This window comes from Myxine glutinosa, chromosome 10 (genome assembly GCF_964187855.1).
Source record: "Myxine glutinosa chromosome 10, kmMyxGlut1.1, whole genome shotgun sequence".
NCBI classification, from domain to species: Eukaryota; Metazoa; Chordata; class Myxini; order Myxiniformes; family Myxinidae; genus Myxine; species Myxine glutinosa.
Genome location: NC_136270.1, coordinates 93440949 through 93461428, shown reverse-complemented (window position 1 = coordinate 93461428; position 20480 = coordinate 93440949). Strand labels below are relative to the sequence as shown.

Here is a 20480-nt window from a genome sequence, read left to right as displayed (position 1 = left end):
AATCCTAAAAAGGCCAGGACAATATTTTTGGCACCTTTCAGAAGTTGTTAGAAATAATTATATTTCAAGCAGGTAATTCTCCTTTACTTCGGAACTGAACTCACCTGTGGTGAGTTACAGGTGCCTGCAATATAAAAATCACTCATTCAACCAGTTTGAATGGAGAAAGGGGGTCATTCTGCTGTTTTGTGTCACTGTGTGTACCACAATGGGCACGGAGAAAAGAAAGGAAACCAGAGAATTGTCTGACGAGGTCAGACATAAGATTGTAGCCAAGCATGGACAATCTCAAGGTGACAAGTCATTCTCCAGAGACTGTGATGTTCCTGTGTCCACCGCACACAATGTTATCAGGAAGTTTAAGGCCCATGGCACTGTAGCGAACCTCCCTAGACGTGGCCGCAAGAGAAAACATGATCGTAGTTTGCAGCGAATGATTGTTTGAATGGTAGAGAAAGCACCTCGATCAACTGCCAAACAGATTCAAGCTGACCTTCAGACACAAGGTACGACAGTTTCAACTCGCACCATCCGTCGCCAACTCAATGAAAGGGGGTTTTATGGTAGGAGACCCTGGAGGACGCAACTGCTGAAAATGCCCGACTGGAGGTTTCCAAAACACACCTGAACAAGCCAAAATCCTTCTGGGAGAATGTCCTGTGGACAGACGAGACCAAATCAGAGCTTTTTGGTAAAGAACATCATCTCTATGTTTACAGAAAACAAAATGGAGCCTTCAAAGAAAAGAACACCTTCCCTTCAGTCAAACATGGAAGAGGTTCAGTGATGTTTTGGGGTCGCAGTGCTGCCTCTGGCACTGGGTACCTTGAATGTGTGCATAACATCATGAAATCAGGCGATTACCAAGGCATTTTGGAGCGCAATGTTCAACCCAGTGTCAGAAAGCTTGGTCTCCATTCAAAGGTTCTCCCTAGTAATATTTAATATTAAATTAATAATTATAATATTATTATTATATTATATTATAGCTATTATTATAGTTAATATAAATTATAGTTAACTAGTGAGATACCCGTGCTACGCATGGGCCACGGGTGGGAAGCCAGAAGCAAACAGGCAATGCAGATATGGCGAATGCTAAAGCATGAAACCAATAAACTCCACATTCCTGTAGCACCCTCAGTCGCACGTCAGACATGGACAGCAAGTTCGTGAAGGACTTCCATGAAAAACGTACCCGTTCGCAAATAAACGGGTACGTTCACGTATAGAAACATCGATCGTGGGTCCGTGGCGAATCTGCAAATGGCGATCCGCGAAGTTCACGTTCAGAAAGTAGAAACCATCACGGCATGTCGTCATTCACTTGAACTCGATATCTCTTTTTTCATTCCAAACAACATATCTCCAATCCTAAATTAATCACAAAATAAACTTTTAACAACATTGTTAATGTTTCCTTCGTTGTAAAAACTACCAAGTTAACAGTTAAAAGGATTTTGAGCCGATAAGTGTTACGGCCTTGGCAAGATCAATGGAGACAGCGATCTGTTAGTGTATACACAGCCCAAATAGCTATGTGGAATTCTCTCATGTAGAGATTAAACTCACGTCGTTTGAACTTTGGCCGAAGTCATTATTTACTTTTAATGATGTTTATATACGAATCGAAAAGAAGATAATTGGTTTTGGGTCGTCCTTTCCGCATATCTCATGGGATTGTGAGTTGGAGAGACGACCGTGATGGCGGGGAGGGGGTTGGCATTCTCTCAAGCAGGGATTCAACCCATGTCCTTATAAAAGGTCGTTGTCCGAGGTCACCGAGTCCGATCGGTGCAGCCGTGCAGCGATCGGTGCAGCCGTTTGTGCGGCACCTGGGAAAATAATGTTATGCGGAAGTCCAAACCTGAAAATGCTGGAGGCCAAAGCTGAAATTGGAAAAACAATATACCCTATTTTACTCCAGGAGATCCCAGGATTAGCCACCCAAAATATCGTTGCGATCGGTTCAGCCGTTTTTGCGGTACCTTCGAATGGACGGACAGACGGACAGACGGACGGACATTTGGTGAATTATAGTAAGATATAAATAGTAAACATAATAATAGTTAATACATATAATTACTTATAGTACTAATAGTATAAGTATAATAGTATAAGTAGTATAAGTAACAATATACAGTGGTATAATAAAACAGAAATAAGGTAAATACAAAGGCTCAGTCTATTGAACTTCTCGGCACCACCACCAACCCTGATCTCTACTTCACTGACCATATAGCAATACTGGCTTTAAAAGCCCGCCACAGAGTAGTAATCCTCCGTTGTTCCTCGTCATTCCTTGAAAAATCAGGACTACAAAGGCCTTTATCAATAACTCAATGGAGTACTGTTCTCTCTTATGGGTGGGTGCCCCAGCATCACATTGGTGTATCCTGGAATCGGTGAAATCTAAAGCTCGGAACATTATTGGCATCTCCTGTATGAGGACAGAAGAGCAAGGTCTGTTGCTTACTCACCACATACAGTTCTGTGGCCTCTGTTGTTTTTTTTAACCACCTCTCCTCCCTCCTAGCTCTCTCTGCTCTCTTCGCCCTCCCTTGTCTCTTTCTGAAATTAACCTGGGAAATGCTGTGGAATAAATAATATTTTTAATGCTTGCCTATGAGTAGTTTCCCAGTACAGGGTTTCTGCCATTATCCGCATGTTCAAAGCCCTTCAAAAATAAATAAACCATAGCATGATTTTATAGACAAAAGTATGAACATTTACAGCCCACAGAGAGATCTGGCAAGTTTTATCAGTGAATGAACAAACTTCTAATTCTTTTGCAACTGTGCTTCGGGAAATGACAAGGCCAGCACCATGTGGTACTGCTTCATTGTTGAACATGGTGCAAGCTCCCTTGAGAGTGCTTATAGCATCACTTTTCCAGAAACATTCATACGGTGTGAAGCAGGTCAATATTAACAATAAACAGAGCCAAGGAAGAACAGGCCATGAGAATATTTTCATGGGGTCTTCTTCACTACACTGAGGAAGGACCTCAGGAAGAAGAAAGGTGACTGGTCCAGCCCCACATACTTGAGATAGATTTTGGGACTGTCTGCACTCAATACCCGAGGGACCTTAAAGGTCCACAGACACGGAAATTCATGTTTGGTTTTATTAATGGATTTGGATTCACTTAGCACTTAGTCGTTGTTCTTTTTTTGAATAAATATCTTGGAAGGAAGATTTTAATGATGTTTGGTGTACTTTAACACCCCCCTTCAAAAGACGGCAATTTTTTTTTTTTTTTTGTATACTGAATCGAGGCTCGTGAAAGAGCTAACATTTATTTCACTAACAAAACAACCAGACAAACAAAATATACAAAAAGAGGGAGCGGAAGACAAGATGGGGAGAGAAGGGAAAGCACACAACCACAACATTTGAGAGCAGGGAGATTTGATTACCCACGTGACCGCTCGGTCATCTCTAGGGTAGTTTTGCTGCAGGTAGTTTTTACAATGATTTTGACTACCAGAGGCTTCTTGATCAGAAAAATCTTCGCCAAATTCGCTTTCTGACCAGTCTGAAGCAAGTTGTGCAGCCATTATCCGTTGCGTGCTGAAACAACCTTGCCTTTGATTACGTCATGTAGATGACGTCATGACCATCACTATTTTTCAGGGAGGTACCCGATGGGTTTTTTTTAAACTGCAACAGCTCGAAAAATTATTAGAATTAAAAAAACACATTCAGTTCATATTACTTAAGAATCTGTATAATCACATCAAAAATAAATAATTATGTGTCTGTGAACCTTTAACCATGGCAACTAAATATATTGTATTTTGCACCGTGGGCACAGTGACGTCGGAGGCATTCCCAACCTGGGAGTAGAACTGCTGCAGGAAAGGCTTTTTGGTTGCAGGAATCATGGCCTCAAGCTGACTCTGTAACATCTCAAACAGTTCTGCCAGAAACACCCTGAAAGCAGCAAGGGCAGCACAACACACACAGGATGAGTTTGACATGAAGCCAATAAATCATAATAATAACCCTTGCCAATAGATACAAGTATGTGAATAATGTTAAATGATGAATGAGTGATGTAAATGACTGGAGCATGTGCGCATAAAGCAGAACTAAACAAAAATATAAAATCCCAAGTTTGAAAAGAATGCCGATCCCAATGATACAGGACTTTACATGGAATGGGTGGGAGAGGCAATCATCAGAGCATGAGCATGATGGAAGAAGACATTAAATCATCCTCAGTTATTGGTTCACGAGTTATCAAGTGACCACGATATTCGTCATGTGTGTGCGTCTGTCTGTGTGTGTGTCTGTGTGTGTGTCTGTCTGTCCGCAGCATAACTACCCGATGATATCATCCGATCTTGATGAAACTTGGGTGGGAGGTTGATATCATGATCTAGTTGTGTCCTGCCTAGAGTGGGCGTATTGCGCCCATTGTGGGCGGAGGGACACCTGAAAAAGATGTCTTTTTATGGGGTAATCGAGTTCAAGCTACATCTTCTCCGAGGGAGTTGGTGGAACCTGACAGGGGTTTCGGTATTTGGTTAGGCCAATGTCATGTGTCGAGCCCCACGGAGCTCGATTTTTCATTTTCACCCCAAGGTCAAGGTCACACGGTCACAAAATTTAGAAAAGTCGATTTTTTATGGTTTTATTTCATTGTTCGCTTCCTGATAGGGTGAAATGTCGTACATGATCTTATATTATCACATACATAATGAAATACAAGTTTTACAACAAATTTCAGAATCCTCGACCTTTGACCTTTGAAGGTCACAAAGGTCAAAGTTTCAAAGTTGTCGGAATCAAACCGAATTTTCGGTATTGTGTAGCTAACTAACCTCATAACTGATTATACATTATTTTCTATCTCATTTCAAGGTCAGTAACCTTCGTTTTGACATTTCCGGGCCTGGCCTGTCCGGGCCTGTTTCGGTTATAGTCCGTGTCCTTTGTCATTGAATACCGCTCGCTCGTGAACCATCGTCGTCTCCTGACTTGTTCAACTTTATAATGGATGAATTGAGGTGGGAAAAAAGTAGAATTCCAATAATTAGTGGAAGGCTGACAGGTCAGGCCTTGAGAAAGTGAACTGATGTTCTTGACAATCATTAAATAAAAAGTATTTCGACAAACATTTTTGATCAAGGGATTTTTACATTGTACAAGTGCTGGCCGAGATACCCTTCAACGATGAATGACGGGATGGAATGGCATTTGATAGGATCAACCCTATTAGGATGAGAGGGCCACAGAACATCAACAATCCCATGCAAAACAGGAAAAAAATGGCGATAATGACAACAATGATCCCATGACAATTGGGCTCGAAGCCCGCCCATCTCAAAAATGCAGTGACGTCATCAGCAATGGCAATCACTGGAGCAGGGTGAGGGGAGGGGCGATGAGTCCTTAATGGCCACAATTATTTTCACTTCATGGGTTTGGCGGGAAAAAGTTTTTGGATCAAGTCTTTTCACAAACATTCAGGATGTCGGCGATAGCTTGCCTACTCTTCGCGAAGGACTCAATGCACACACAGTGATCGCATCGCCATGACAGCGAAACGCCGGGATGACGGTTTATAGCCTGGGCAAGATTGGAACCCAGGCTGAATTAAAACAACTCAGAGCCAGGTGTGCGTACCTCTAAGGTATCCTGCCAGCCCTCAACACAGAATGAAAGTTGGAAGTAAATTTAGATGCCATAAGCAGAATTGTAAGACATTGATAATAATTAAGCTTATGGACGTTTGATGATGATGCACAAAGCGGTGAGAGAGATAGGAAACCGGACATACAGACACAGATTTCAACAGTACAACATATATGGAATATACAGAAACAGTGCTAACAACCTGTGGTTGGCCTAATAGTTAGGCCAATCAAAGGTTAGCAATTTGTTTCCAGGAAGAATGTTCAAGACGAAATCATATTCTGCTGCAAAACTGATCATCGAAATTTTATGAATGTAAACGAAATAAAATGAACAGAAGAATAAAGTGAGGATGAAGCATTGAAGCACGGCCTACAGGGATTCCGTTGCCACGTTCCTTTCAGATGTCCCATACAAGCCCTTGCTGCTATTGAGGTCCACCAGGTGGCTGAGGTGCGGACAAGGGAGCTTTTCCTTTTTCTCATCCACCAAACCCGCCGGTCCCTGGCTGTCCCCTGTGGGCTCCTGTTGGATGACAAAGTAATTGGTTGTAAACGAAGGAAGCCATAGCTCATTGCATTGCCACAGGAAGGGAGGATAGATCGGTTAAGGGACATAAAAACACCAGCGAAGATAGTTTAGCTTGAAGTGTTATCGTCCCGTATCACAAATGCATCTTCCGTCGTCTCCGTCTCCGCTCCTTCTTCTAGTCAGGCGGCTCCTTAACGCAGAACGAGGCTCTTTCACACTGAAGATCTCAAACAACACAATTATCTATCTATAATTCCAGTAATCTCTGTGTGTTTGTTTGTTTGTACGTTTGTTTGTCTGTGACCGCTGTTTCTCGACAACCACGGGTCCGATATACTTTAAACTTGCCAGGTATATTGCTGGGGACCCGAGGATGTGCCTTTTCAAGGTTTCATATTAATCGGACAATTACTTACCGAGCTATGTCCAAAAAACGATTCAACCAATCAGAGAGCAGCGAGCTATCGCGTGTGCCGAACGTGGCGGACACACTCTGCCTCGGATGGCACATTTGAGAGCGTATTCATTTATTTCACGTTTGCAAACTATGTTGGCGCTATGTTGGCGTTAAACTATGTTTTAAAACTAATAAAAACCCCGGGGGGATTGTCACTGTACTCGCAAGCCGTTCGCCGTTCGCTTTGGCGTTGCGAATGGACCAAAACATTTCATGCACCAAACCATTTCATGTAAAGCGTTCGCCGTTCGCTTTGGCGTTGCGAATGAACCAAAACATTTCATGGACCAAACCATTTCATGTAAATAGAGGGGGGGATATAATTTTAGATATAGATATAGTACGGGCATGCCCTAGTAGAGCATAAATACACTCTTAACGATAAACATTAGATCTACAAGAGAGGGTTGAATGTTTTAAATGTCTCGGCGAATAAGATATCTGGGATAAGTTTCGGGAACTGGGTGGCGTGCTGATGAGGAGGGGAGTGTCGTTGAAGCTGAAGGGAAAGGTGTATGCTGCATGTGTGAGAAGTGTTATGATTTATGGGAGCGAGACATGGGTAATAAACGTAGAGCAGCAACGAAGGTTGGAAAGGGTGGAAATGCGAATGGTTCGATGGATGTGCGGAGTATCGTTGAGAGAGAGGAAGACAAATGATGAATTGCGAAAGATGATGGGAATAGAGCCTGTGATTGATGCTGTGAAGAGGAACAGGTTGAGATGGTTTGGTCATGTGTTGAGGAAGGATGAAAGTGACTGGTTGAGAAGAGTGATGGAAATGAATGTAGAAGGAAGCAGAGGACGGGGAAGACCGAAAAAGACTTGGCTAAAGATGGTGGAAGAAGAAATGCGGGCAAGGGGGTTAACAAGGAGAGATGCAGAAAATAGGGCAAAATGGAGAAGATTGTCATGGGGACCGCAAGGCTAACCCCCGCTCTAGCAGGGAAAATGGCCTTTAAAATGCATGTTGTGTTGTTGTTGATCCCAGATTGCGGACCTGTCAACACTCGGCTGTGATTCTTTCAGCAACCTGTACCTTGTGTATGAAAGCAAGTGATTCTTTTAAACAAATGGTTCAGATCGTCGAATCGCGATTCTGAGTGTGGCTGCGCAATGGGAAAGGAAACAAGAAAAAGTGTTTGGGTGGTCTCATAAAGGTCAGTTGTTTCCACACGAGCCTTCGCCATTTTAACAGAGGAAGCATTTCCATGCTCTGAAGAGTGTAAAACTGGTATCTAAGCTCAGAGTGAATGATGAATTCAGCAAACTACATTGATAAAAAGGCCTAGTTTCAGATTTATGGAGAAAAATAGTTGGTAGTTTGGTGAAGTGTTTTTTTTATTATTACTAGTAGGCGTCCACAACCATTCTTGACCATGTTGTGGAACGTCGGCCGAGACCCTCACTTTTTTGTTCCTTCCACCATCACTTTTTCACCTTTATACCCTTTATACCATTTTTCAGGTCTTTGGTTTGACTTGGCCCGGGTTTGAATCGCTGATCTCCCAGATTCGGAGCGGACGCTCTAACCATTACACAGTCTGGTCTTAAAAGTGAAAGCAAAATTTTTTTGAAACGAAGGCAGTCATTATGTAATGTACAGAAAACTTCCAACATTCAGGGGATTCTCGCGAACTGATCGAACATCCTTAGTTTTGCATCTACGTCCTGTAGCTCATTTATTACGAAGACCGCAAAATCAAAACACAACAGAAGTGAAAAAGAAAAAAAACACCAAAGCGCAGTCTTTGCCAAGTACTGTTAAGCTTTACATAATATAATACCCCACCACCATTACCAGCACCCAGCCTCCACCTCCTTTCCATCCCTTTCATTCAAAGCATATAGTTTTTATATTTCGAAAATACAGGATTTTTTCCAAAATCATACTAAAATCATAAACTAAGAAGATACTGAATCATAAAGCAAAATTCAACATATATAAAGAATTAACAACTGTGATACAACTAACTTGCCAACACCATGAGGCTTCTGTCTTGGCCCATGAAGTCAATTAATGCACTCATTTATTACGATAAGTCAGAATATATTTACACTTCGAAGACTAACACACAAAAAGCAAACAAAACAAATATATTATATGGTTGTGGGTGAGGAGTGGTGAAAGGGGTTGGGATTACTTTCCCTTTTTAGTTTTCATATACACGAGCAGAGTACCCGTCCTATGGGTGATCTTGTTCGAAGCATGCAACACGTGACACATACCTTTATTTGGGCGGTGTATGGGCAACTGACAGCTGCCTCAATCGCTCCCGAAAATAAAACAAATAACTCGGGTCATGTGCATGAAGCAAAACTACCTACTGCTTATAGTTCAAAACATCTCACTGTACTGCGAAATGTGGGGACAGGAATACTGCACAGTAAAGGGTAGGACTTGTAATACCATCTCCCACCTAGAGGTGGCGCTACACGTTACACATTTACATAGAGAATTTCGTTCACTACCCCCAACACCCCCAAGACCAAGGGCAAAGCTAAAACACCCCGATACACTAATTGGGGTCATGCTGATCCTATGCAGCAAGTCTGGATGTAATCGGCCCAGAAATGTAGGAGGAGTAGCGCGGCAAACAAACACCGGTTCATGAATTATAGTTGGGATTCTTTAAAAATCTTGTACCTTGAACAAGGTTGTGAGAAAAATAATTCAGAGGAACATATGATTTACAATCATGGCCTATATATTATTATTATTATTTCGTATGCAGCCTGCAGCTGCTGGTTGCATCATTTCTGGAAGCGTGGCTGTGCTGCTGATGCTGTTCCCGTTATGAAAAAGCTGGTACTCAGGAGGCTGAGGCATCACACCTGGTGTTATTTAATGGTACGACGGGGCTCAAACTCAAGACCCTAACATCTTAAGCCAGCCCCTTTAACCGTTAAGCCAACACCAGTCTTATTGCTCACCAGCAGAGCCTACCGGTTGCTTCACTAATGGTCCAATTAGTCATCACCCCTCCTCGCTGTAAATATCTGACGCACGATGCCAAGCTTTGATAGGCCCCACTGTTTTTTGGGGGAGGGGGGGTGGGGGGTAGAAGGGAAGGAGGTCAAATTTACCCGTGAGAAGAGAGAATGCTTTAACCTTAGCATTGCCCAGGTAAAAAAGGAAATTATAATACCCTCTGCCACCACCAGGTGGCGCTACATGGTACATATTTACATAGAGAATTTACGCCTCTCCCCAGGCAATCATATGTGAAGCTAAGGCATCTGGCTTAATCAATATATAGTATAATCAACTATAGTATTCACAGATAGAACCAGCAGAGCTACATTCAAAGTACAATGTGCCCATGCCAAATAAATAATAACATATCCTCCAGCGCAAGACATTGCCGGGGCGCCTTCAGCACCCGGCGATGTCGCTATGCAGCACATGGAGACGGAATTGAGGGGGAGCAGTGTACAATAGCGTACACTATTATCCCATGAAGAGTGCGTATACATAAAGAGATTCTGTTCCACGGCACATGGCACAAGGTTCTCTACAATCTTTCGAATACTTAGAATCGTTTGCACAGCTGTGACGTCACTTCACACAGGAATTACCAGATGTTGTTGCCACCACTCCACGTGCTTTGAACAATCTGTTGTTCTTTTCAAATTCTCCAGAAGAAAATGTGCAGGTGAAACCTTCAAACATCCTCGTAGGTTCATTAAAGAGCCAAACAACAGAGGGGCGGTATCTACATTGAAAATTAAGTGGAATGTTTGATCGAGACCTAGAGGACCAGACAATTTCAGCAACAAACTGATGGAGATTTTATGAATGTTACAGCAGCCAACAGATGGAGTCCCAAGAGATCAGGAGTAATGCAGAAGAAACAAGCTGCCTCGTCTTGGCCTGGCTCTGCCATCTGCTTGGAGAGAATCTCCTGAGGGTACAATTACCTGTTGCAGGCTTCGGCCGAGTCTAAGTGAGAGCACTTCCTGACTTGAGCTGTATGGTAAAACCAATGAAAGGATGGCCATTTGCGAATCTTATCCCAGCTGGCTGGCTTGAGGATGCAGTCTGGGTGGGGAGGAAACAAAATCCACCCTCAATAGGAACATTGTTTTAAATGCCTTAGTTAAGTCCTTTTGTATGACCAACGCCTGATCCCCCAGTGTGGAATAAAATGTAGCATCATAAGCCTCAATTCTTCAAAGATTCAGTTTCGTGTGTGTGTGTGTGTGTGTGTGTGTGTGTGTGTGTGTGTGTGTGTGTGTGTGTGTGTGTGTGTACATGAATTTGATTTGGTGAAGATCCAAATGGGAAGGAATGAGGAAGACGAACAAAGTACTTATTTCAAGTATGATGTCATAGGATGCAAGACGATATAATCACAACAGAAAGATGCAAGGCTGTGGGGAGGGGATATTTTTATGTAGTTAATTCACTTAATAAAAAAATTTTGCCCAAAAAAATATTGTAAAAAAATTATTCGCAACGTTTCTGCAATTTATTTTTCATTAAAAAGATGAAAAATAGGGGAAAAAAAAATTCAGCATCTCTTCCGCCTTACAGGACCTTTGCAAATTTTTGAAACTATCTCCTCGAATCTGTTTTTTTTTTCTTCTTCTTCTACCATCAGCCTCTACAAATGCAAAAGAAGAACCAATTCTAATACTTATCCGCATAGACAATCATGTCACAATTTGCAACTTGCAGAAGACGAAGCGATACACTCGTATTAAGCAATCCCACTGCACAGAAGATGAGCCAGGCCAAGACGACAGACACTTTCACCGCCCGTGCAGAAACGCAAAGCACGAGACACCCATCGCTGCTTCACGACGTCGAAACGGAAAGGACCAAAGGGACACATTTCCTGCAACCTGACCTTTGCAAACGTGCAGACCTCAACACATTAGAAAAGCATGACAACACCGATACTGTCATTCCTTCCACAGCATTCTGTTTGTTCAACCTGAGTCTGTAACAACCGAATAGATTCGAGTCAGGCTTAAAACTCACATGATGGTTTACAATTGTAATTGTATTTGTCATTTAAAACCAACAGCTTGTAGTGCGGTGCTATGCGCACGACTTGTCTTGCCAAAAAAGGAAGCAACAACGTACGTAACCAAAAGCGTCTTTATTCGAAGGATCAAATTATAGCACTGCCGTGCTCGGGGCTGTGAGCCCCGTGTATATCCCGAGGCCACGCCTACCCCTCGGGCGTGGCCGACACCCTCTTGGTGCGCGGAATGATGTCATCGCACCAGCGAGCCATCGTGTCCGCCACACGCGCCCCCCCAGAATTCCCGCGCACCTGAAGGGTCAGTTTGCGGGGCAAACGGATGACCCGGCCAAAGCGCCCTCTGGCGGCTGGCGGCGTCTGGGATGCCGGGATGCCACCGGCTGCCCCTGGGATGGGTGCGGGGTCAGGGGGCGGCGTGCCGGCGGGGTTGGGCGGTGCCGGGGGTCCGCTCGCCGGGGGGGGGCCGACGCGGGGGCTGAGCCACTGGCGGGGCCGGTGGTCCACGTCGAGGTGGGCCGGTTTGAGGCGGTCCACGGAAACGCGGTCAGGAGTACCGCCGATGTCCAGGGTGAAGTGCTTCGCCCCGGTCTCCAGCACGCGGAAGGGCCCGTCGTACGGGGGCCGCAGCGGTGTCCGGTGGGCGTCGTGTCGGACGAACACGTATCCCGCCGTGCGAAGCTCCGGGGCGACGTGCGTTGGCGGGCGCCCGTGGTGCGCCGTCGGCACCGGGGCGAACCTCCAGGCGGTCTCCTGCAGCGCGGAGCGCTGCTGCACCGCGGACCATGGTGCCGTGGAGTCGGGGAGGAACTCGCCCGGCACCCGCAGCGGTTGTCCGAAGACCAACTCCGCCGCGGATGCGCGCAGGCCGTCCTTGGGCGCCGTCCGGAGGCCCAGCAGGACCCAGGGGAGCCTGTCGACCCAGCCGCCGTCGCGGAAGGTGGCCCGGAGCGCGGCCTTTAAGGAGCGGTGGAAACGCTCGCACAGGCCGTTGGCCTGGGGTGATAGGCCGTGGTACGGTGCAGCTGGACACCGAGCCCCCGCGCGACCGCCCCCCAGAGCTCTGAGGTGAACTGGGGGCCGCGGTCGGACGACATGTCCGAGGGGACGCGGAACCGGGCAATCCAGGTGGCGATGAATGCCTGCGCGACGTCCGTTGCCGTCGTCGCCGCCAAAGGCACGGCCTCCGGCCACCGGGTGGTGCGGTCCACCATGGTGAGGACGTGGGTGAAACCCCGTGAGGGGGGCAGAGGTCCCACCAAGTCCAAGTGAACGTGGTCGAACCGACGTTCGGGCACCGTAAACGGGGCCAACGGGGCCTGGGTGTGGCGGTGCACTTTCGCGCGCTGGCACGCGAGGCACGTCCTGGTCCAATCGTGGACGACCTTCTGGCCATGCCAGACGAACTTGTCGGCGACCAGCCTCTGGGAGGCCTTCGTGCCCGGGTGGGACAGGCCGTGGATGGCGTCAAAAACCCGGCGCTGCCAGCCCGCGGGCACGATGGGGCGAGGCCGCCCGAGGGAGACGTCGCACAAGAGGGCAGTGCCCGTGCCGTCGAACGGCACCTCGGTGACGCGGAGGCCCGTGATGGCGGTCCGCAAGGCCTGGATGTCGGGGTCGGTGGTCTGGTCCGCCGCCATCCGGGCATAGTCGATGCCGAGGTGGACCGCGTGGGCGACGGACTGGGAAAGGCAATCCGCCACCGGGTTGTCCTTCCCCGCGACGTGCCGGATGTCCGTTGTGTACTCGGACACGGCTGAGAGGTGACGCTGCTGCCAGGCCGACCACGGCTCGGCGACCTTGGCCATCGTGAAGACCAGGGGCTTGTGGTCGACGAAGGCCGTGAACGAACGGCCCTCGAGCAAATTGCGAAAGTGCCTGACCGCCAGGTGGAGCCCGAGCAACTCGCGGTCGAAGGTACTGTACCGGCGTTCGTGCGGGCGAAGCTGCCGGCTGAAAAACGCCAGCGGTTGCCAAGCTCCACGCACCCATTGCTCGTGCACCGCGCCCACCGCGTAGTCCGACGCGTCGGTGGTGAGGGCGATCGGTGCATCGGGCGCCGGGTGCGCGAGCATGGTGGCGTTAACCAAGGCGAGCTTCACGCCCGCGAACGCCGCGTCCATCTGCTCGGTCCAAACAACGTCACCTTTGCCCGGCTTCCCCCGGAGGGCCTCGTGCAGGGGGCGCAGGAGCTGGGCGATGCGGGGCAGGAACCGATGGTAAAAGTTCACCATGCCCAGGAACTCCTGGAGCCCCCTGATCGTGCGGGGGCGCGGAAACCCCTTGACCGCCTCCACCTTTGCTGGTAAGGGGATGGCCCCGTGCCTGGTGACGCGGTGCCCCAAAAAGTCGATCTCGGCGACGCCGAACCGGCACTTGGCGGGGTTCACGATCAGGCCATGCTGGCCCAGGCGTTCGAAAAGCGCGCGGAGATAGCGGAGGTGCTCTTCACAGGACGCGCTTGCGACGAGGATGTCGTCCAGGTAGACATAGACGAAATCCAGGTCACGCAAGACGCTGTCCATCAGATGTTGGAACGCCTGAGCCGCATTCTTCAAACCGAAGGGCATCCGAAGGAACTCAAAGAGGCCGAATGGCGTAATGACGGCCGTCTTCGGGATGTCCTCCGGCCTGACGGGGACCTGGTGGTAGCCGCGTATGAGGTCCACCTTAGAGAAGCAGGACATTTTCGCCAACCGGGCGGAAAAGTCTTGGATGTGGGGGATCGGGTAACGGTCGGGGGTGGTGGCATCGTTGAGGCGGCGGTAGTCCCCGCACGGCTGCCATCCCCCACCAGGCTTCGGCACGATGTGTAGCAGCGACGCCCAAGCACTCTTGGAGCGCCGCACGATGCTCAGCCGCTCCAGCGCGAGCTTCGTCGGTTCGAGGCGGCGGGCCCGGGCGTAGACTGGTGGCCTGACGGTGGGTATGTGATGTTCCACACCGTGCTTCACGGCCACCGCCGAGAAGGTGGGCCGCATGAGGGCCGGGAAACTGGCGAGGAGGCGAGTTAACTCATCCGCTGCTGGAAGCGTACAAACCAACCTCGCCGGGACCGAACCGCTCAGCAAGCCGCTTGGAGAGCCGCTCGGTGAGCCGCTCAACGAGCTGCTCAGCGCGCAAGCAAGCGAGCTGAACGTTTCGGCCTGGACGAGGCGTCTGTTCTTCACAACTACCAACAACCCGTTTGCACAGAGGAAGTCCGCACCGAGCAATGCCATGAGCACTCCGGCGGTTACGAACGACCACTTGAAGCGTTGCCCTCCGAACCGCAGGGAGAGGCAGCGCTTCCCGAACATGCGTATGGGTGTTCCGTTGGCTGCAAGCAACGCGGGGCCCCGGCCCGCTTGTCGGACGCAGAGGCAGGGATAACGCTCACCTGTGCACCTGTGTCGCATAGAAAGCGGCGCCCGGACAAGGTGTCCGTTATAAAAAGAAGGCTGCCGGAAAGGCCGACGCTCAAAGCCGCTATAGAGCGTCGGCCCGGGCGTTTCCCGACTTGACGAACGAGCACGGCGGGCAACACTTCTTTGCCTTGTGGCCGAACCTGGTGTGGAAATGGCACCAGGCTTGTGGCGGGTGTGGCGGAGGCCGCGGCTTTCGCGGTGGTGGTGGGCGGGGCGTGGCGGCGGCCACGAGGTGTGCATCAGCCTCGGGATCCACGAGGTGTGGTGCATCAGCATCAGCCCCGGGATCCGCGACGGCCGCACCAAAACTCGCCCGCGTGTCACACGCCGCGAAAAACTTGTCGGCCTCGACGGCCAGCGCGCGGGGTTCCTTTATTTTGGAACCGGCCAACGCGAGGCGTACCTGGGCCGGTAGCTGGCGTAAAAAGAGCGCCCGGAATAAATAAATCCGGTGCTTTGTCCCCCAGTAGCGACAGCATGTGGTCCATTCGGACCGATGGTCACGTGTCGCCGAGGTCGGGAAGGTCCAGGAGACGGTCGGCCCGTTCGTCCTCTGTGAGGCCGAACGTGGCGATGAGGCGACGCTTGAGCGCCTCGTACCTGTGGTCGGCCGGTGGGTTCCGCAGGGCGGGCACGACTCGGGGGGCTGTGCCGGGCCCGAGGGCGGCGATGACGTGGAAATAGCGCGTCTCGTCCGCCGTTATGCCCCGAAGGTGGAACTTGGCCTCGGCCTGCATGAACCATACCTCGGCCTGAGCCTCCCAAAACTCAGGGAGTTTCACCGCTACCGCGTTGCTGCTTGTCATGGCACGTTCTGTAGGTCAGCGTCGGCTGAACTAGTCGGAGGTCACCAATGTAGTGCGGTGCTATGCGCACGACTTGTCTTGCCAATAAAGGAAGCAACAACGTACGTAACCAAAAGCGTCTTTATTCGAAGGATCAAACTATAGCACTGCCGTGCTCGGGGCTGTGAGCCCCGTGTATATCCCGAGGCCACGCCTACCCCTCGGGCGTGGCCGACACCCTCTTGGTGCGCGGAATGATGTCATCGCGCCAGCGAGCCATCGTGTCCGCCACAAGCTATTTATATAAACCTAAATCCACCGATCTGTACATGAAGGGTAGCTTAAACGCTGATCTGGCTAATGGTAACTGTCGAGGTAGCCATCGTACAGGCCGAGAGAGCACAAACTTAACCATTGCAATAGATAGCACAGCTTAGCCACAAGATCATAACCTTTTTATATCAGCCATTTTGTACCTTCCTCCCCCCCCCCCCCCCCCCCCCACCCCACCACTGAAAACTACATTTTAATGTTCAGTAGAGCCATGAATATTTCTATGAAAATACAAAAAGTACTTCACTGCTGGTGTACCAGAAACAATGTGCCACACTGGCTATTGCTGCATGTATCCTGACCAACAGGAAGTGTCTCTCACTTGGACATGTCTACATCATCTACTTGGACCATGTCCAGTCTTGGACATGGTCCGCACAAAGTATGACAATTTTTATGACAATATATATATATATGTATACCTTGATGAACATAAACACGTGGATTGAACATGTGAAAGAGTAATTGCGTACAAGTGAGCAGAATATGTCAAGGAGCAATGAAAAAGAAACTGTAAAAATATTAAATAATAAATGGGGTTAAAATAACAACAGGGATTTACATGGTTTAACAAAGAGCAAGCCTGGGAGTTGAGCAAATGCATGTCGTGATGTGGCATGGTTGTTTGTGTAGGAATGGTGTTCCAGAACAATACAACTTGAGATGTGGGACATGAGACTACTGTCGGGTGAGAAGCAGAATGAGAGGTGGCAAGCGACACAACACAGGTTAGACAAACAGGAAGGCCAGGCTGGGAAATTTGACGGCTGAAAGAGGGAAAGATAGGGGGCCTGAGAAAGAGGCCAATGGCGTGACAAATGGAAATTGACTTTATTCATCATCTAAATGGAATACAAAAGACACAGCAGTACAATAAGTTATAATTTTGATTTATTCATTCATTACCCGAATCAGTAAACAAAGTCTGGACGTCACCGACTATGCCAAGCTGTGATGACAACAATGTTATACATTTATGTTTATCTTCCAGATGATGTAGATGATCTTAAGGGGGTTGACAGGATAGCTTAGAGGTATACACACACTTACCTTTGAAATAGCATCTACAGTGCATTCAGAAAGTATTCAGACCCCTTCACTTTTTTCACATTTTGTTATGTTGCAGCCTTATGCTGAAATCGTTTAAATTCATTTTTTTCCCTCATCAATCTACACTCAATACCCCATAATAACAAAGAGAAAACAGGATTTTAGAAAGTTTTGCAAATTTATTAAAAAGAAAAAACTGAAATATCACATTGACAAAAGTATTCAGACCCTTAACTCAGTACTTAGTTGAAGCACCTTTGGCAACGATTACAGCCTCAAGTCTTCTTGGGTATGACGCGACAAGCTTTGCACACCTGGATTTGTGGATTTTCTGCCATTCTTCTCTGCAGATCCTCTCAAGCTCTGTCAGGTTGGATGGGAACCGTCGGTGGACAGCCATTTTCAGGTCTCTCCAGAGATGTTGAATTGGGTTCAAGTCAGGGCTCTGGCTGGGCCACTCAAGGACCTTCATAGAGTTGTCCCTAAGCCATTCCTGCGTTGTCCTGGCTGTGTGGTTAGGGTCATCGTCCTGTTGGAAGGTGAACCTTCGGCCCAGTCTGAGGTCCTCAACGCTCTGTTTCAGGTTTTCATTAAGGATATCTCTGTACTTTGCTCCGTTCATTGTTCCCTCAACCCTGACCAGTCCCCCAGTCCCTGCTACTGAAAAACACCCCCATAGCATGATGCTGCCACCACCATGCTTCACCGTTGGGATGGTATTGGGCAGGTGATGAGCGATGCCTGGTTTCCTCCAGACATGGTGCTTAGAATTGAGGCCAAACAGTTCAATCTTGGTTTCATCAGACCACAGAATCTTGTTTCTCACAGTCTGAGAGTCCTTTAGGTGCTTTTTTGCAAACTCCAAGCGGGCTTTCATGTGTCTTTCACTGAGGAGAGGCTTCCGTCTGGCCACGCTGCCATAAAGCCCAGATCGGTGGAGTGTTGCAGTGATGGTTGTCCTTCTGGAAGTTTCTCCCATCTCCACACAGGATCTCTGAAGCTCAGCCAGAGTGACCATCGGGTTCTTGGTCACCTCGATTACCAAGGCCCTTCTCCCGTGATTGCTCAGTTTGGCTGGACGGCCAGCTCTAGTAAGAGTCCTGGTTGTTCCAAACTTCTTCCATTTAAGAATTATGGAGGCCACTGTGCTCTTGGGAACCTTCAATGCAGCATAAATTTTTGTAGGCTTCCCCAGATCTGTGCCTCGACACAATCCTGTCTCTGAGCTCTGCAGGCAGTTCCTTCGACCTCATGGCTTGGTTTTTGCTCTGATATGCAGTCAGCCGTGAGACCTTATATAGACAGGTGTGTGCCTTTCTAAATCATGTCCAATCAATTGAATTTACTACAGGTGGACTCCAATCAAGGTGTGGAAAGAGCTCAAAGATGATCAAGAGAAATGGGAGGCACCTGAGCTAAATTTCAAGCGTCATAGCAAAGGGTCTGAATACTTATGTAAACGTGATATTTCAGTTTTTTATTTTTAATAAATTTGCAAAACTTTCTAAAATCCTGTTTTCTCTTTGTCATTATGGGGTATTGAGTGCAGATTGATGAGGGAAAAAATGAATTTAAACGATTTCAGCATAAGGTGGCAACATAACAAAATGTGAAAAAAGTGAAGGGGTCTGAATAGTTTCTGAATGCACTGTATGTATATATGCATGTACAGTCATGTGAAAAAGTAAGTACACCCCATGTAAAGTTTTGACTTTTTCAACATATTTCAACATACAGCTATTTGGTCTTCATTTCAACAATATTGATAGATAAAGGTGATATAATAAAACAAATATCATGAAACATTTACATTTTGTAGTCCATTGTATAATTTAAATAAACATGAATGCAAATTTCGCTTGTGGAAAAAGTAAGTACACCCTTGGCTCTAATAGGTGGCATTGCCCCCTTTGGCAGAAACAACCTCAAGTAGGCATTTCTTATAACTGTCTACCAGTCTCTGACATCGACTGGGAGAAATTTTTGCCCACTCCTCCATGCAGAATTCTTTCAGCTGTGCGATGTTTGAGGGGTTTCTTGCATGCACAGCTCGTTTCAAATCCCCCCACAACATCTCGATGGGATTTAGATCCGGGCTTTGACTTGGCCATTCCAGAACCCTCCATTTCTTTCTTTTCAGCCATTCCTTGGTGGATTTACTGGTATGTTTAGGGTCATTGTCATGTTGCAAGGTCCACCTTCGGTTGAGCTTCAACTTTCCGACAGATGGCCTCACATTATCCTCAAGCACCCTCTGGTACAATAAGAATTCATAGTGGATTCTATGATGGTGAGCTGCACAGGCCCTGATGCAGCAAAGCTGCCCCAAACCATAATATTTCCACCACCATGCTTTACAGTTGGTATCAGGTTCTGGTGGTCAAATGCTGTCTTTGGTTTTCGCCAAACATGTCTTCTGGTACTGTGGCCAAATAGCTCGACCTTTGACTCATCTGTCCAGAGCACATTGTTCCAGAAGTGCTGGTCTTTGCCTAGGTGTTCATTGGCAAACTTTAGTCTTGCCCTGATGTTCTTTCTGGACAGCAAAGGTTTCCTCCTGGCACACCTACCATGTTGATCAAACTTGTGCAGCCTCTTTCTAATGGTAGACTCGTGCACTTTGACATCAACAGTGGCAAGAGCTACCTTTAGGTCCCGTGATGACATTCTGGGGTTCTTAGAAACTTCTTTCAGCATCTTGCGGTCTGCTCTCGGGCTGAACTTGTTGGGGCGGCCTGGCCTGAACAAGTTGGCAGTTGTTTGGAATCTTCTCCACTTGTAGATGATCTTCCGTACAGTCGAATGATTGATTTCAAATTGTTTGGAGATCTTTTTAAATCCCTTCCCAGACTCGTAGACATCTATAACCTTCTTTCTGAAGGCCTCAGAGAGCTCTTTTGATCTAGGCATGGTGACGCCGCACACTTCAACAACAAAGAGCAAACCAAACTAAATGTCTGAAGTTTAAATAAGACAGGTTCCTCCAAGATCCTCTCTAACGATGTTCTAATCATTTGCACCTGAGCTGGTGCACGTGATTCTAATTTTAGGTATTTGAAGTAGTGATAAATGTAGGGGTGTCCATTCAATGTACAATGTGCTCTGAGTGGGTTCATCAAAAATGTGGTGGTCTGAAAGGGTCATTAACCAGTGTGGCAGCTACATTCAAGTGTAAGGTGTGCACAGAGGGAGCTGCAGATGGAGGAAATGTTGAGTTGGATCTTGGAGATGGCGTGAAGCTGGAAGGTGTGAAAACATTTTGTTACCTTGGAGACATGCTGAA

At 47.7% G+C, this 20480-nt stretch overlaps 1 protein-coding gene across 4 annotated transcripts in view; it reads right to left on the bottom strand.

Moving 5' to 3' along the window:
* Positions 1-20480, bottom strand: part of VPS50 (VPS50 subunit of EARP/GARPII complex) — a 127702-nt gene that overhangs the window by 17635 nt on the left and 89587 nt on the right. For 2 of the 4 annotated variants that reach the window (XM_068126479.2, XM_068126480.2), the window contains exons 23-24: positions 6020-6168; positions 3840-3936 (exon numbers count right to left, since the gene is read on the bottom strand). In XM_068126479.2, the coding sequence (XP_067982580.1) occupies positions 3840-3936; positions 6020-6168 (246 nt within the window). Of the gene's footprint in view, positions 1-3806; positions 3937-6019; positions 6169-20480 lie in introns of all 4 variants that reach the window. The other 2 variants (XM_068126477.2, XM_068126478.2) reach the window with 1 other exon arrangement.